The 17333-nt window shown below is 43.6% G+C and overlaps 1 protein-coding gene across 4 annotated transcripts in view; it reads left to right on the top strand.

Annotated features, from left to right (window-relative positions):
• Window positions 1-17333, top strand: part of LOC133409499 (regulator of microtubule dynamics protein 2) — a 40706-nt gene that overhangs the window by 14335 nt on the left and 9038 nt on the right. For all 4 annotated transcript variants that reach the window (XM_061689590.1, XM_061689589.1, XM_061689588.1 and 1 more), the window contains exons 3-7: window positions 7586-7766; window positions 7838-7940; window positions 10403-10463; window positions 13587-13662; window positions 15321-15398. In XM_061689590.1, the coding sequence (XP_061545574.1) occupies window positions 7586-7766; window positions 7838-7940; window positions 10403-10463; window positions 13587-13662; window positions 15321-15398 (499 nt within the window). The remainder of the gene's footprint in view (window positions 1-7585; window positions 7767-7837; window positions 7941-10402; window positions 10464-13586; window positions 13663-15320; window positions 15399-17333) is intronic.

Here is a 17333-nt window from a genome sequence, read left to right as displayed (position 1 = left end):
CTTCATTTAAACTTGTTTTGTGGAAACTTTCAGAACAGTACCCACTGCATTCATTCACATCATGCTGCTGTAGCTCAAGGACATTACAGCTTCCACCCTTTTTCGCAGTGCATTCGTGTAATTGGAGAACTGTTGATTTAAGCATAAAAGTATTTTTTTTAGTGACGGGCAAGTCTGATCAACATGCAGTCTCTTTTAAATAGAGCAAATGGAGTGGCTTATATAGTTTGTCTAACTGCAGTCATGGGAATGTTTGCTTTGTTAATATTCAAATATATGAAATAATGGATTGACTTAAGTAAAAGTACAATGATGTCTTGCTCACAGACCCCAAAACTGGTGTGTGATACATCTCAGACTGTGTTCATTTTTACAACCTTCTATTTGCCCTAATGGACAGAGGGGGGCACCACACTGTATTGATGGCTGAGGACTATATTTTCAGAAATTAAAACAGTTCCCACTTCCCAGGTGTCTTACTCATAGCTCTATGACACACTTTGGTTAAAAGCCCCCTAGAATCAAGAATCAACAGAATGAAAAAAGAACAGCATACTTTTTATTCACTTTTTACAGCCTTGTTGAAATCAACCGGTTTTGGGGGAACAGTTCTGTCTCAAATGCAAATGAGCCACTGCTCATCCCTAGCCCCCTTTACTGCTCAGTTTGCCAAAGTAAAAAATGGCTTTGTGTAACCATGAAAATCAGGAGTGAAGCTGTTTTGAGTGTTAAATTGTGTCAATCTGTGCATGCGGCACATGAACCAGACAGATCACCAAACGTGGCTAATTCCAGTTCTACTTGACACACTCAGTGTTTAAGAATATTTTATTCTGCCAATTTTCTTTTGAGCAAGTATGCATGACTTTCAAAATTAGCTCTTGCCTCATTCTGTTTTAGGAACAAAGGATTACAACGCCTACACACACATGCAAGTTGCAATTAAGTAACAGTATATTGATTGAGCAAACACGCATCATGCTCAATTACTGTCATTCTACGCCCGTGACAGAGTGTGTTTTATTTTCGCTCAACAATGTTTCCTTAGGTGGAGGGTCAGAAAAAACCCAAAGACGTTATCAGCTATGTAGCTCAGCAGCTGATCTGTTGGAAAGTAGATCCTGTCGAATCTGTCAACGATTGTTACTGATGGAAGGGTCTCATTGGCCCTGTCAGTGGCTACATGCTGAATAAGCTAGGCTGCATGCTCAAAGACCCGCTGATGTAGGCATGGTAACTCAGGTTTGTTTTTGTACAAAGTAACCAAGGAGATTTGTTTAGCTCAATTGAGAGCTCTCCATGACACTTGGGTTCTCTGTGCTCGAGCTCTTCCAATGAGCACATATCCTGTGGATAAACAAATGTAAAAGCTCTCAACAACTTTGGACAGCATTGAAGTAAGCTTAGTTTGAGGTTTATCCAGCACTGTGCACCGTGTTTCCATGTATAAAGTGGAATGCCAGTAGAAATGCCAGAATTGTCCATCCATCCATCCATTTTCTACACTGCTTATGCTCACTAGGGTCGCAGGTATACTGGAGCCTATCCCAGCTATCTTCGGGCGAGAGGCGGGGTACACCCTGAAGTGGTCGCCAGCCAATCGCAAGACATATATACCTACATTTACATACACACACACGCACACACACATATACATCTATACACACATACCTACAGACAATATAGTCTTCAATAAACCTACCATGCATGTTTTTGGGATGTGGGAGGAATCCGTAGTACCCGGAGAAAACCCATGCAGGCACAGGAAGAACATACAAACTCTACAACAGGCGAGGCCGGATTTGAACTGTGAGGCAGATGTGCTAACCAGTCGGTTATCATGCCGCCATGGCACCATTGTGTTTTGTATAATGGAATAAAAAGTCAAATCAAAGTCCAAGTACAGACAATCCCCCTCAAAGTCATATGTCCTTGACAGTGGTGTGTTGGTTTTCAGATAATGCATCTTAATTTAAAGGCAGGGTATCCAAATTGTCAAAATGCTAGGAGGATTTTATCCATCCATCCATTATCTACCGCTTATCCGAAGTCGGGTCACGGGGGCAGTAGCTTTAGCATGGATGCCCAGACGTCCCTCTCCCCAGCCACTTCATCCAGCTCTTCCGGGGGGATCCCAAGGCGTTCCCAGGCCAGCCGAAGGTTGCAGTCTCTCCAGCGTGTCCTGGGTCGTCCCCGGGGTCTCCTCCCGGTGGGACGTGACACCTCACCAGGGAGGCGTCCGGGAGGCATCCGAATCAGATGCCCCAGCCACCTCATCTGGCTCCTCTCGATGCTGAGGAGCAGCGGCTCTACTCTGAGATCCTCCCGGATGACCGAGCTTCTCACCCTATCTCTAAGGGAGAGCCCGGACACCCTGCGGAGAAAACTCATTTCGGCTGCTTGTATCCAGGATCTTGTTCTTTTGGTCACGACCCAGAGCTCGCGACCCCCCTTTACCACAACGGATCGATACAAAGTCCGCATCACTGCAGACGCTGCACCGATCTGACTGTCGATTTCCCATTCCATTCTTCCCTCACTTGTGAACAAGACCCCAAGATACTTGAACTCCTCCACTTGGGGCAGGAGAGAGGGCACGGCACCCTTTTCCGACTGGATGATTTTAATCAAGCTTCATTTCATGTCACCGCTCCCACCGCCTTGCGTGTCTACACAAAGAAGTGCCCGCAGCTCACTCAACAAAAACAACCAAGAAGAAAGTGGTTCGTCGTGCTTGGCTAGCCGCCACAAGGTGCTCCTCGGTCAGCCCGGCATGCGCGATGAGCTGCTGGAGGAATGAGACAGGGACCTGCGTCTCATCTGGCCTCTCTCAGACTGCACTGGCTGGCATGTAACGCTACACCACCGGTGCACTCATTTTATGAGCATCCATCAATTTTCTGAGCCGCTTCTCCTCACTAGGGTCGCGGGGGTGCTGGAGCCTATCCCAGCTATCATTGGGCAGGAGGCGGGGTACACCCTGAATTGGTTGCCAGCCAATCACAGGGCACACACAAACAAACAACCATTCGCACTCACATTCACACCTATGGGCAATTTAGAGTCTTCAATGAACCTACCATGCATGTTTTTGGGATGTGGGAGGAAACCGGAGTGCCCGGAGAAAACCCACGCAGGCATGGGGAGAACATGCAAACTCCACACAGGCGGGGCCGGGATTGAACCCCGGTCCTCAGAACAGTGAGGCAGACGCTCTAACCAGTCTCCCACCTTGCCGCCTCATTGTATGTAATGAAATAAATTAAATGCTTAATTTTTACCACTCTAGGAATGTGGAATGTCAGCTTCTATAATTTCCACCTTTAGTTTTACTTAATATGCAACAACAATAGACAAGCATATGTAATCCCCTAGTGGCAGCTAAAGTTGAGAAATTGCTTTTCTTTGCCAGTTTATAATACCTTAGTTACAACTAACTAACTTCGCAGACTTAAAAAGTATTTCTTTCTGAGATACATGGGTTAATAGCTATATTTTCAGACAGTTAGTGTTCTTGTTAGCATAGCATTGTGCCTCCATTGATGTTGTTGACTTATTTAATTATGGTGCACATCTGTGTAGCTCAAATGTCCTCATATAACGCCTGTAATCACACCACACCGGGTGGAAGGTGTGTGTCGTGGGTGGAGTCGGGGTGGAGTCAGGATGGAGCCTGCGGCGCAAGGCATCTGTTGGGTCATTGATGTTTGTGTCTGCCGCAACACGCCACTCGAGAACCGTGGCCAACAGCCCAAAATATTCCCTTAACCACCACTTTATTTTTTCTACTTTTGTCTGTCTTTCATGTCTAGCTCTACTATTGATATAAAATTACACTTTACTACTGCTTTCTAGGTCTCATCTTAAGGTGATAGTACATACTCACAGAAGTTGAAAGGCTTCTATAAAACATCTAATGCGAGTGTTGCGTGCCTCACCCTGACAAACAAGCCTCCCTGTGTTTATACAAAAGAGTTCAGGTATAAATGTAAAACATCAAGAATGTCTTATTCGCTAATATATATATATAAACAAATGGGAAATTGCACATTGTTCTTTCACATTCTGTGAGGAATTGACCAACAAAATACTTAAAACCAAGGAAAACAACAGCCATTGACAACAGAAAGATTTTAAAAGAAAAACCCTCATATAACTGTTGACGACATCAGCAATACCCTACAGAGGGGAGGAGTGAGGGTCATGAATGTGGAAAAAATTTACAGATGCTACATCACTACTACTACCACTATAAGTAAGATTTATTTTGCGCCGTTAAAGGAACCCATCCATCCATCCATTTTCCGTATCCCTTATCCTCACTAGGGCCGCGGGCATCCTGGACCCTATTCCAGTTAACTCTGGCCGAGAGGCGAGGTATACTCTGAACTGGTCGCCAGCTAATCGCAGGACACACATAAGCAAAAAAACATTCACACTCACATTTACACCTACGTGCAGTTTAGAGTCTTAATAACCTACCATGAATGCTTTAGGAATGTGGGAGGAAACCGGAGTACCCGGATAAAACCCCTGCACGCACAGGACGCAAGGATAAAGTAGAGGATGGAAACCACTCATCAGCAAGAAGGGCAGGCTGGAATTTGCGAAAAAGTACAGAGACGACAAGCGTCAAAACGTTTCATGGCCTGATGAGAGAAGATTGGCAATTACCAAAGTGATGAAAAGGCTAAGTTATGAGAAAGAAATGATCTGCTCTGAATCACTACGATCCATCCGTCCATCTCGTTGCGTTCCCAAGCCAGCTGAGAGACGTAGTCTCTGCAGCATGTCGTGGGTCGTCCCCGAGGTCTCCTCCCGGTGGGACGTGACCGGAACACCTCACCAGGGAGGTGTAGAGCTGGTTCACTGTTCCACGGCCAGGACGAAAACCATACTGCTCCGCCTGAATCTGAGATTTGACTTCCTGACGGACAGTCCTCTCCAGCACCCCTGAATAGACCTTACCAGGGAGGCTGAGGAGCGTGATCCTCCTGTAGTTGGAACACCCTCTCCGGAACTCCTTGTTAAAAAGGGGACCCACCACCCCAGTCTGCCAATCCAGAGGCAGTGTCCCCAATGCCCACGCGATGTAGCAGAGGCGTGTCAAGCAGGACAGCCCCACAACATCCAGAGCCTTTATTTACTCCGGGCGAGGAGCTTTTCAACAACCTCGGTGACCTCAAACCCAGAGATAGGAGAGCCCGCCTCAGAAAACCCAGACTCTGCTTCCTCATGGGAAGGCGTGTCGGTGGAATTGAGGAGGTCTTTGAAGTATTCTCCCCACTGTCTCACAACACCCTGAGTCGAGGTCAGCAGTGCCCCATCCCCACTATACACAGTGTTGATGGTGCACTTCTTCCTCTCCTGAGATACCGGATGGTGGAACAGAATTTCCTCGAAGCCGTCCGGAAGTCTTTCTCCATGGCCTCACCGAACTCCTCCCATGCCCAAGTTTTTGCTTCAGCGACCACCAAAGCTTCATTCCGCTTGGCCAGCCGGTACCCATCAACTGCCTCAGGAGTCCCACAGGCCAAAAAGGCCCAACAGTACTCATTCTTCAGCATGACGGCATCCCTCACCATTGGAGTCCACCAATGGGTTCGGGGATTGCCGCCACGACAGGCACCGACCACCTTACGGTCATAGCGCCGGTCGGTCGCCTCAGCAATGGAGGTGCAGAACATGGTCCACTCGGACTCGATGTCCCCCGCCACCCCTAGAACATGAGCAAAGTTCTGTCGGAGGTGGAAGTTGAAACTCGTTCTGACGGGATTCTGCCAGACGTTCCCAGCAGACCCGGCCGCAAGTCCGATGACACGACCACAAAATCGATCATCGAACTGCGACCTCGGGTGTCCTGGTGCCAAGTGCACGTGTGGACACCCTAATGCTTGAACATGGTGGACAATCCGTGATGAGCACAGAAGTCCAATAACAGAACACCGCTCATGTTCTGATCGGGGGGCTGTTCCTCCCAATCACACCCTTCCAGGTCTCACTGTCATTGCCCACGTGAGCATTGAAGTCCCCCAGCAAAACATGGAGTCCCCAGCAGAAGGGCTCTCCAGCACCCCCTCTAAGGACTCCAAAAAAGGGTGGGTACTCTGAACTGTGCATTGTTTGGTGCATAGGCACAAACAACAGTCAGGACCCGTCCCCCAACCCGAAGGCGGAGGGAGGCTACCCTCTCGTCCACCGGGGTGAACCCCAACATACAGGCGCTGAGCCGGGAGGCAATAAGTATACCCACACCTGCTCAGCGCCTCTCACCGTGGGCAACTCCAGAGTGGAAGAGAGTCCAACCCCTCTCGAGAGGACTGGTACCAATGTCCAAGCTGTGTGTTGAGCCGAGCACGACTATATCTAATTGGAACTTCTCGACCTCATACACCAGCAAGGGCTCCTTCCCTGCCAGAGAGCTGACATTCCACATTCCTATAGCCAGCTTCTGTAGCCGGGAATCGGATCGCCAAGGTCCCTGCCTTTGGCCACTGCCCAGCTCACACTGCACCTGACCCCTATGGCCCCTCCCACAGATGGTGAGCCTATGCGAAGTTAATCACTACCATGCAAAAATATATGTTAAAATTCAGCAGAGGTAATCTCATGATTTCTTAGGAACGGCTCACTAATCTTCATTGATTAACAGCTAGATGACAACGGTGGCAAAAAATAACTCAGAAGTCTACAATAATGCCAATTTTAAGAAATGTCACCAAATTAAAGAAATGTCACCAAATTAATTGGGACATCGTTCATCATGACCAAAAGCACACTGCCAAAAAACTAAGGAGTTCATCAGGGGAAAGAAATAAAAGGTTGTAGACTGGCCAAGTCTATCTCCAGAGTTAAACCCTATAAAGAATGTATTTTACTTGCGAAAGAGGAAACTGAAGGGGGTAACCTGGAGAAGTGTCTCATTCACTTTAATCTATATTTAAATTTATCTTTTACAATGCTTTAGCTTGCCACAACAATGCTTCTAAGTTATACATACGATCCTGAGTAAATATCAGGAAATAAAAGCTGTGGATCTGCAGTATTGTCTCATACCTCTATTTGTGTTTTGATGTCACACTCAAATGTTTTAGTTCGACAGTGAAACTAAAGGAATTGGGCTCAGTGTTTCAGTACATTTAGAAGGGAGTGTATTACTTCAACGGAGGTATACATGAGCTACTATGGACCCAAGTCTCACTTGCTACAAAATTATATTCGTAGATGTGTTATTAGTGAATCCATAGTGTGTCTGACAAAGCCCAGAATATTTTGAGACACAACAACGCGATTACGGCACAGTTTTTACATCAGATACCCTTCCGGATGCAACACACCCATTTTTTTGTCCGACTTATGCTCTGTCTGCTTGGAAGGCAGCAGGATGTACCACTGCACTACCATTGCCTTTCCCAGCAGAAAAGTAATTTCCATATTATGGGTACCATATTTAATTAGCTTTTTCAAGTGCAAAATGTTTGTCATGTTCTGTTTTTGGTACGGCGCTAATCCTAGTTACACACACAATAATTGCACACAGTGATAGCAAATTGTAACTATTTGTTTTCTACATTCGTTATTACAGGTATATAACTGCACTGACTGACTCAGATGAAGAGGAACAAAGCGATGATGAACAGTGGGATGAAAGGCAGGAGACAAGAGACAAGTTAACTTGCTTACTTGAGAGGATCGACTCTTTGCATCAGGGCACAGACTCTGACAAAAGAGAAAGTCTGCACATCTTAACAACACTACGAGAGGAGGTTTGTTAAATCACCAGAAATTACCTTCGGATCCATTTTTAGATGTTTTCACTCAGTTCATATGTTTCTAGTTTGGACAGAACTCAACATTTCTTTGGCGTCTAATCAGAGCATATTGTGACGTTCATGACATCAGCACCACGCTTGAAGAAAAGAAGAATCATGCAGAAACTGGTAATCTTATATTGTCTTTTTGTATACCTTATCTACCATCCTTTCTTCTGTATTGTGTTCTTCCCACTGGATATGTGGCATTGAAATACAACCCCAATTCCAATGAAGTTGGGACGTTGTGTTAAACATAAATAAAAACAGAATACAATGATTAGTAAATCCTGTTCGACCTATATTTAATTGAATACACTACAAAGACAAGATATTTAATGTTCAAACTGATAAACTTGATTGTTTTTAGCAACTAATCATTAACTTAGAATTTTATGGCTACAACACGTTCCAAAAAAAGCTGGGGTCACGGTCATGTTTACCACTGTGTTACATCACCTTTTCTTTTTCACAACATTCAATAAACGTTTGGGAACCGAGGACACTAATTGTTGAAGCTTTGTAGGTGGAATTCTTTCCCATTCTTGCTTGATGTACAGCTTCAGCTGTTCAACAGTCCGGGGTCTGCGTTGTCGTATTTTACGCTTCATAAAGCGCCACACATTTTCAATGGGATACAGGTCTGGACTGCAGGCAGGCCAGTCTAGTACCCGCACTCTTTTACTACGAAGCCACGCTGTTGTAACACGTGCAGAATGTGGTTTGGCATTGTCTTGTTGAAATAAGCAGGGGCGTCCATGAAAAAGATGTTCCTTTGATGGCTGCATATGTTTCTCCAAAACCTGTATGTACCTTTCAGCATTAGTGGTGCCGTCACAGATGTGCAAGTTACCCATGCCATTGGCACTAACACAGCCCCATACCATCACGGATGCTGGCTTTTGAACGTTGCGTCCATAACAGTCTGGATGGTTCTTTTCCTCTTTGGCCCGGAGGACACGACGTCCACAATTTCCAAAAATAATTTGAAATGTGGACTCGTCGGACCACAGAACACTTTTCCACTTTGCATCAGTCCATCTCAGATGAGCTCAGGCCCAGAGAAGCCGGCGGCGTTTCTGAGTGTTGTTGATAAATGGCTTTTGCTTTGCTTTGTTTCAAGTTGCTACGGATATAGCGCCGAACTGTATTTACTCACATTGGTTTTCTGAGGTGTTGCTGAGCCCATGTGGTGATATCCTTTACACATTGATGTCGGTTTTTGAGGCAGTTCTGCCTGAGGGATCGAAGGTCACGGGCATTCAATGTTGGTTTTCGGCCTTGCCGCTTACATGCAGTGATTTCTCCAGATTCTCTGAACCTTTTGATGATATTATGGACCGTAGATGATTGAATCCCTAAATTCCTTGAAATTGTACGTTGAGGAACTGTTCAACAATTTTCTCACACACTTGTTCACAAAGAGGTAAACCTCGCCCCATCTTTGCTTGTGAATGACTGAGCAATTTAGGGAAGCTCCTTTTATACCCAATCATGGCCCCCGCCTGTTCCCAATTAGCCTGTCCACCTGTGGGATCTTCCAAACAGGTGTTTGATGAGCATTCCTAAACTTTCTGTCTTATTTACCATCTGTCCCAGCTTTTTTGGAACGTGTTGCAGCCATAGAATTCTAAGTTAATGATTATTTGCTAAAAACAAGCAAGTTTATCAGTTTGAACATTAAATATCTTGACTTTGTAGTGTATTCAATTAAATATAGGTTGAACAGGATTTGCAAATCATTGTATTCTGTTTTTATTTATGTTTAACACAACATCCCAACTTCATTGGAATTGGGGTTGTATATACAGAGCAATCTATTTTTGGGGTAATGTGTCACTACATTTGGCTGTTACGAGTAATGTTCTCAAGTACTCTTCCTTAGTGACACAAATACTGCAATTGTCATTACTTTGACACTGTTGAGAAAAGTTAGAAAGAAATAACACAAATCTAATCCACTGTTCAAACACTCATATGGCTCAACCCAGAATTGACTACAAATCCTGTAATTGGCACTAAATGGAATGAAAAGCCTACTTTACACCTTCTTAACATTCCGCAAGCTTACTGATATATTTGGCATTGAAAACCAATATTTACAAATTATAACACATCCAATTAAAACATTTATCAGTAAATCATATATGCTGACTCTGCCCTGGCAATCTTTCCCTGGAAACAAATGCATTCTTCCAAATACAGATAAAACATTCTCATTAGGCAGACATCCCTCATTGAACGTAAATAGTAGTTACATTAACGATTAAATACAGCCAGGAAAATAAACTACTCAACAAATCTTGTTCACAAACAATACAAATCCTTGAAACTGAAAAAAGACCTAATCCACTCCTGGATCTGTTTAACACATTTTCGGCACGTTTGCAACGCATTTAATAAGATCAACTGAAGCTACAGTTTTTGGAGCCATTTCAACGTATGTAAAGAGAAAAAAAGAAAGAAGAAAATTGTCCTGACTCTTTCCCCAACTCAGCTGGCATAGGCTCCACCACCCCGAAGCGGTATAGAAGATGGATGGATACATTATCATAATTTTCTGTCGTTTTTGTTAAACATTTCTCTCTTAGGAAAGAAGGTTGGTGAGGATGCAGTGGCGCTGAATCCTACATGTGCTGAAAGTCACCAGTGGTAGGCTAAATTGTTTATTTCTTCCTGTTGTGTTCCATTATCTGTTCTCAAAGGTGTTAAACCTTCTACATAAAACACAGACCTACAAAACAGCAAAAATTTAAAAACATCAAATCACACAAGACACAGTTTGATGGCCTGTGTTAAATCATACAAAATAGTCTTTTCTAAGAAGACATTAACAAAAACAGCACAGGTACCTTTCCTTTAATGACATTGTCAAGGTGGCAAGGCTTTTTGAGTGCGCGTCAGCCTGGAGCACTGACCTACGGTTCAAATAATGCAAATAACTAGACATGCTCAAAACGTTAAAAAGTGGCTACATTTAAAAACAACATCTAAGATCTAAGTGGTTGCAAAGTAAATTGTAAAAGGAAGAGGCAGTGACTGGGAAAGGTACCAGGCAGTGTCACAAGGAAGTTTATCTCTAAGGTAACTGTTTACAAAGTGTACTGATGCCGTGAGAAAACTTGTCACTTGTTTTCCTATGTGCCGCCCAGCCTGTCACGATTTGGCAGATGTTGTTTAGAAGAGGATTGGCTGGCAACCAGTTTAGTGTACCCTGCCTCCTGCCCGATGATAGCTGGGATAGGCTCCAGCACTCCCACGACCCTTGTGAGGATAAAGCGGTACAGAAAATGGATGGGTGGATGGATGGATGTTTGGAAGAGCTGCCTTTCAGTTTCTGCTTTGCCACAGAAACTGCTACGGAACATTCTTCGCCCTGCCGAATGGAGGGCTTTTGGAACCTTTCCCTTGGCATCAATCCTTTTTTTTTTTTTTTTTTTTTTAACTAGATAGATTTTGTTGTCTTTAAAATGGGGTAGGGAGGCAGCTCAATTACAAACTTGTCAACAAACTACTTCACCAAATAAGTTTTGTTTGAGTCTCAAAAAAACAAAGGCTTACTTCCTTCATAATGTTAATGGTACATTACAAAGCAATCCTTCTTCACCTGGATATCGTCCAAATGTTGACTTTGAAACGTCATTCAGTAAATCCAGTTGGGTTACAACACAAATCCAGTTACGTCAAACCAGTTGTACACCTCTCTTTTTATATGTCCAATTACTGTCTGTGATCTGTAAATATTTGCAGCTAAATTGTTCCATTCACAAAACTACTCACTCAATTCACTCAAATTATTTTATTTTATTCTAGTTTATTTTAGCGCAAATTGGCCCGTAGCGCCATGTAATGGGGCCCGTTGTTGGACCTGAATCCAAATCTAATTTCAACAACTGCATGCATTGAGATGCACCTTTGGATTTTATTATACCACATTAAACAATAGCTGTGTTTGTTATAAATAATAATAAATAAAACGCTTGCAAAAACTCTGACGCGTAATATAGCACCAACTATTCCAATGAGTAACCAGAACCTGTTGTTTAAAATGATTGATAGGCACATACGAGACGTTTCTGAGTCTCACTTGAATTCACCTTTTTGCACCCACATTTTGGATCACTGGGCTCCTCTCAAGTTAAATAATAGCACAGTAGTTGAAAGTCAATTAAAATTACAAGGAGATACTCTGGCAAATCATTCAGTCATGTAACAATCTTGAGTTCAGTCTGTAAGGACTTGGACTTTGGAGCCAAAGGAGACTGGTTCAAGAAGTCCCACTACAGACAAAAACAAAAAGACATCTAGTTGTTGGGAGAGATGCTAGTCTGTGTGCTGGCTACTGAATATGTTCTCTTGAGGAAGGCATCGTCCCCACTACCCGGCTCAAGTAGTGCTGCATTCTTTGCGCGCCTCTTTCACTCTGAATCTCTCCTTGCATGCCTGCCTGTGTGTGATTTATTTTTCTGTGGCATGGAAAAGGAAGTATACATCTGAGTGGTAGTTGAATTCCCCCTTGAACGACATGAATAAAACAGTGGCTCAAACAGACCTGAGCCACGGCGAGGGATCATGATGATTAAAGTAAGCCTAACAAGAAGCGTTTTGGCAGCAGGCTTTTTCTGGAGGGAAAATGTGCTCGCCGCCCGCTTTCTTTACGTTGTCACTCAATCTGCGACCTCAAAAGACTGCACACAGGATTTAAACAGGGGGCTATAGATAGTTTTCGGATAATGGAAATAGAAGACAAATAGCAATATCGATTGGGGTTTCAAGTGGCCAAGTGTTCTCAGAAGGCTGGCAGTTGGGGATGCATTTCCATTCTTAAGCCACCTTGTCAGGGTAAATTAATGATCTCACCATGCAAATTAGCCCTGCCTCTCGCCCAGAGTTAGCTGGGATAGGCTCCATCACACCTGTGACCCTAGTGAAGATAAGCGTTATGGAAAATGGGTGGATCTGCCTTTGAGGCCTCTGTGATGGTAAACAGGTGTTTGACCTCTGTAAAGTTTTATTTCAAGCATGTGCTTCTGTTGCCTCACTATTGTCACCATGGCAGGATTGGCTTGTCCCCGGGGCCTCTTCCCGGTGGGATGTGCCTGGAACACTTCACCAGAGAGGGGTCTGGGGGGCATCCTAACCAGATGCGCGAGCCACCTCATCTAGCTCCTCTCGATACGGAGGAATAGTGCCTCGACTCTGAGCCTCTCCCGGATGACCGCGCTTCTTACCCTATCGGACGAAACTTATTTCGGCCGTTTACATCCCCTATTTGGTTCTTTCGGACGTTACCCACAGGGTAGGAACATAGATCGCCAAAACATGCACTGTTAAATAAATCAGTAAAATGTGTTTATGTGGCTCTGTCGTGTTTGACAGAGTACCAGCATCATTAAAGCAGCCTTGCAGTGAAAATACTTTGATCAGCTCCCTCCACTCTTCTTCACACACACTGCTTCATTGTGACATACAAATCCCAAAACTCAAACATTTCTTTGTTTCACGTCCCCAACTGCCCTGTTGTCAAAGTCAGTGTGTTAATTTGCGGGAATTAGGAAAAAAGTGAACCGTTTGCTGATACTGTCGAATAAAGAGTCTTGCAAAAAGGATTGTTTTTGGAAAATGCTTAAGGCTGTATTTCCATTGTAGTGATGTTGATGAAACACCAAAATGTGGTTATTGGCAAACCGTTTGGCCACAACTGTAGGTTGACCAGTGCTTCAGCAATACAATGTAATTCAGTAGTAGAATAACTTTCTGAATGGTACCTTGCAGGTATGCCATCATGTGTGGAATTATGGCCGAATATGACACAGTGCAGAACAAGATCAAGAATGGCTACATTTTTAAGGTAAGTTGTTGTAGTCATTGCCCTGTTGCTAAATTACATTGAAATGTTTGTACATTAAGAGTGTACATTTTATTTTCGGTGTGTGTGTATGGTATGAAATGTCTTGTCTTTGGAATAGTATAGATAGTAAATATATGCAGTGATCCCTCGTTTTTCGCGGTTAATGGGGACCAGAACCCCCCGCGAAAGGTGAAAAACCGTTAAGTAGGATTTGCCCCCCCCCTACGAATTTTCGTGTATGTGGGTACCGGAATGTTTAAAATATGTAAACAGTATTTATACTTTACATATTTGAGACAAATATTACAACAGTACACATATTTACTTAAATATTTAATTATAAAACCTTATACAGTAATTAACATTCATCAACATTGCCTTCTGAGAGAGGTGAAGAGGCTTGCCTTGGTGGCGGAGGAGAGGCTCTCACTTGACTCGTAGAGGCTTTAGGTTCAATCTGAGACTCTTCTGATGGTGTAGCTGGGGTTTTGCCTTGGAGAAAAACATGGTGATGGGTAGTTGTTGTCTTTGTTTTTTCTTTTGTTTCAAAATTCCCCTGTACAAGGACATAATCCGTCTCTTATTACGCGGATTTACCACGTTTCGCTTCCTTATTGAAGCAGTTTTGCGGATGTTTGCTTCCTCTTTTCTTGATGTACCGCACTGTAGATGCATTCACGCCATAATGGCGTGCCACAGATGCATAACTTCTGCCCTCTTTGATCATATCTAAAAGTTTCACTTTTTCGCTGATGGTCATCATCATCATCTTCCTTTTGGGCGCCCCGAAGGAAGCTTTCGCAGGGGCACAGCGCTTAGGCGGCATCGTAAGGGCTTAACTAATCAAAAAAAGTTATCGCTTAAACAAAAAAAGTTATCACGAACACAACACTAAGATACAGTATGCGAGAATACAGCGTGGACGAGACTGGCGAGCCACAACAAGGGAAGATGATGGGCAAGGCTGCGATGATGCGCAGCCAATCAGCTCACGGGATAAATCCACTCGTGCTCTCATTGGTCGATGTCGCGTCGGGAACCAATCACGCGCCTTGTATGAGTCCCCGTGGCATGTACAAAGCCTCTTGAGTCAACTCATCTCTCTGTTTGGCATGCATCAACATGAAACAACGCGTCTTTCCGCAATATGGCTGCTGATATGGCTGTATTTTTTTCATTTAAATTTTTGGATTAATTTTTTTTTTTCGCACTGAAGCCGCAAAACGTGAAGCGCGAATTGGCGAGGGAATTGGCGAGTAATAATAGGAAATACTCACTTAAGCCAGTGAACCACTCCTGCATCCTTTATCCTTTAACGTTGCATAAGCATGTGTGTATGTGTAATAACGGCGTGTAGCATTTTATCTTCAGCGGCCTTCCCAAAACACAATTTACCTGAAAAGGTATTTTTGCAGGTGAGCAAAAGGAGCGAAATATCTAAAAAATGGTAGAGAGGGCGTGGAATAGCAGGAGGGGCGTCTGTGGCCGAAGTATGCGGCTGCTTGCCACGATCGCGCGTGTGAGACATGTAGTTGACAAATAGTTGTGGGTTCGTGAAGCGGGACAGATCAGGTCAGAACAGAAGGTGATGGAAATAGCAGCCGTGTCATGAATAGACAGTAAAAATATTCCCCTTGTCTGTCTGGTGTCCTCCTCAGGATCATCTGGATAAAGCCATCGAACTGAAGCCTCAAGACCCCCTGTCCTACTACCTGCTGGGACGCTGGTGCTACGCTGTGTGTGACACTCACTATCTCTCATCTCTCTCCCACATCCATGGGCACTTTCCGCACTGAAAGCTTAATCACTGCCTGTGTTTTGGGTTTCCTCGAGGTTTGTTATTCCAGGAGCAGGCTACAGGACAGCAGCTATTGTTAGATTTAAAGGTCCTGTATTTTGGCCTCCCCTGAGTGAGTCTCTAACATGGTATAAAAGTAGTCAATTTCATCTAAAAAAACACCTTGATTTCTTTTCATACGAGTGTCCAGAAGAGGCCCCTCTGACAGCTTTTTCTGTTTGAGCCAGTTTTGTATCTGCTTTGTCCATATTTGGCTAAGACCGCCCTCTCTCCTCTGATTGGTTGCCTCCGTGTAGAAGACCCACATGTGAGAGCACACGTGTTTGTTGTTGACAGTGCTGGCTCGAGAGCGGAAAGGCGGTGATTTTTGCTAGTGACGTAGATAAGTTTGCAAAATTTGAATGACCTGATTTAAGGCCCCTTGGCAGAAAAATGTCTGGAACTCAGGAATTTGTGGACAATTTTAAATTATATTTCACGTTCACTGAGGCATCATTGAAACAGTATTACATCCTAAATAGTAAAAATACAGTATGTGCCCTTTAAATCACATTGTAAGCTAGAGCATATTTTCATGCAGCTTCTGTTCTTTATGTTGATGCTACGGCAGATTGTTTTCACAATGGCGGGTCAGCCAGTCATTCAGCTACTTGCAGTTTATTTGGAGCATTGCATGACTCATTTATTTTAGTAGTTATTTTTCTAGAGTTGCTGTAGTCAAAATGTCATAAAGGAAATGCGTTTTCAGGAGCTGTCCTTAAAGTCAACAACACGCAAATTTACTAATCATGTTAGGAGTCAGAAGCGGTTTGCTAACAGCTGTGTTCACAGTCTGAGTTTTATAGGCTCTCTATTGTGTTTGCATGTCCCACAATGATCTATTCTTTGCACTCGGCAAGCGCCTTTGTTTGAAAGCTTCCACTGTGATGCCATGGCAATACTACACCTGTAATTAGACGGTACTCAGACGAATGGTGTGGAGCAGACACATTAATTACTGTATGTACTTCCTGCCATGTGACAGAAGAGCATTTATTTGTTCTGTCTGTCACTATGCCTCACTGGCATAAATAGATGAATAAAAATACTTTATTTCTTGGAAATAAATAATTTTTTGAGCAATTAAGTAAAATTTGATAATTTTCCACGGCACACCTGAAGAGCGCTCACGGCACACTGGTTTGGAATCACTGCTGTAAGTCATTAAACTGCCTTTTTGACAATTGGACACATTAATAAATGATAGGGAATACAGTCAAATTGCAACAAGAAAGTAGACTCGACTGGCTATCATTAGCTGCAGCGGGAGAGAAGCAAAACCAACCTTTCACTTTGATTGTGTTCAAGGTGTATTCAATGATCGCCAACAAAACAGAACCTCTCAAACCAAGACGGAAAAACACTATCAAACCTAATAACAAAGATTTCACAAGATGGTACCAAAGTAATACTTTAATTGCTTACCAAAGTAATACTTGTATTGCTTAGCCCGAGCAAAAAATAGGTAACTAGCTGAGTGTTTTGGGTCAGAACAGAGAATAGGTTCCCCCCCAAAAATGTGCATGCGAATGCCAAACAGTATCTGGGGCTTCACTGTACTCTTAATGAATCATTTTTTTGCACAATACACAACAATGTGGTTATATTATCCACCATCCATCATAGGTTGCATTTACATTCATTCTTACATTAACTACAATACATAAACCTAAAAAGATCACATATCTATTTGACCTTTATATCACGAATTGGATGGAGGCTGAGAGGTTGTGATGAACACTTTATTGAAAAAGGGAAATGTAGATGGTCCTTGAGGCAGGGAATGCGTGCCAGGCGGTGACGAGGGCAGGCGGCTGGCTTGGCGGCGTGGGTG

This window comes from Phycodurus eques, chromosome 11 (assembly GCF_024500275.1).
Source record: "Phycodurus eques isolate BA_2022a chromosome 11, UOR_Pequ_1.1, whole genome shotgun sequence".
Classification (NCBI taxonomy): Eukaryota; Metazoa; Chordata; class Actinopteri; order Syngnathiformes; family Syngnathidae; genus Phycodurus; species Phycodurus eques.
The sequence above is the reverse complement of the archived record's forward strand: the minus strand, read 5'-3'. Positions and strand labels throughout refer to the sequence as shown.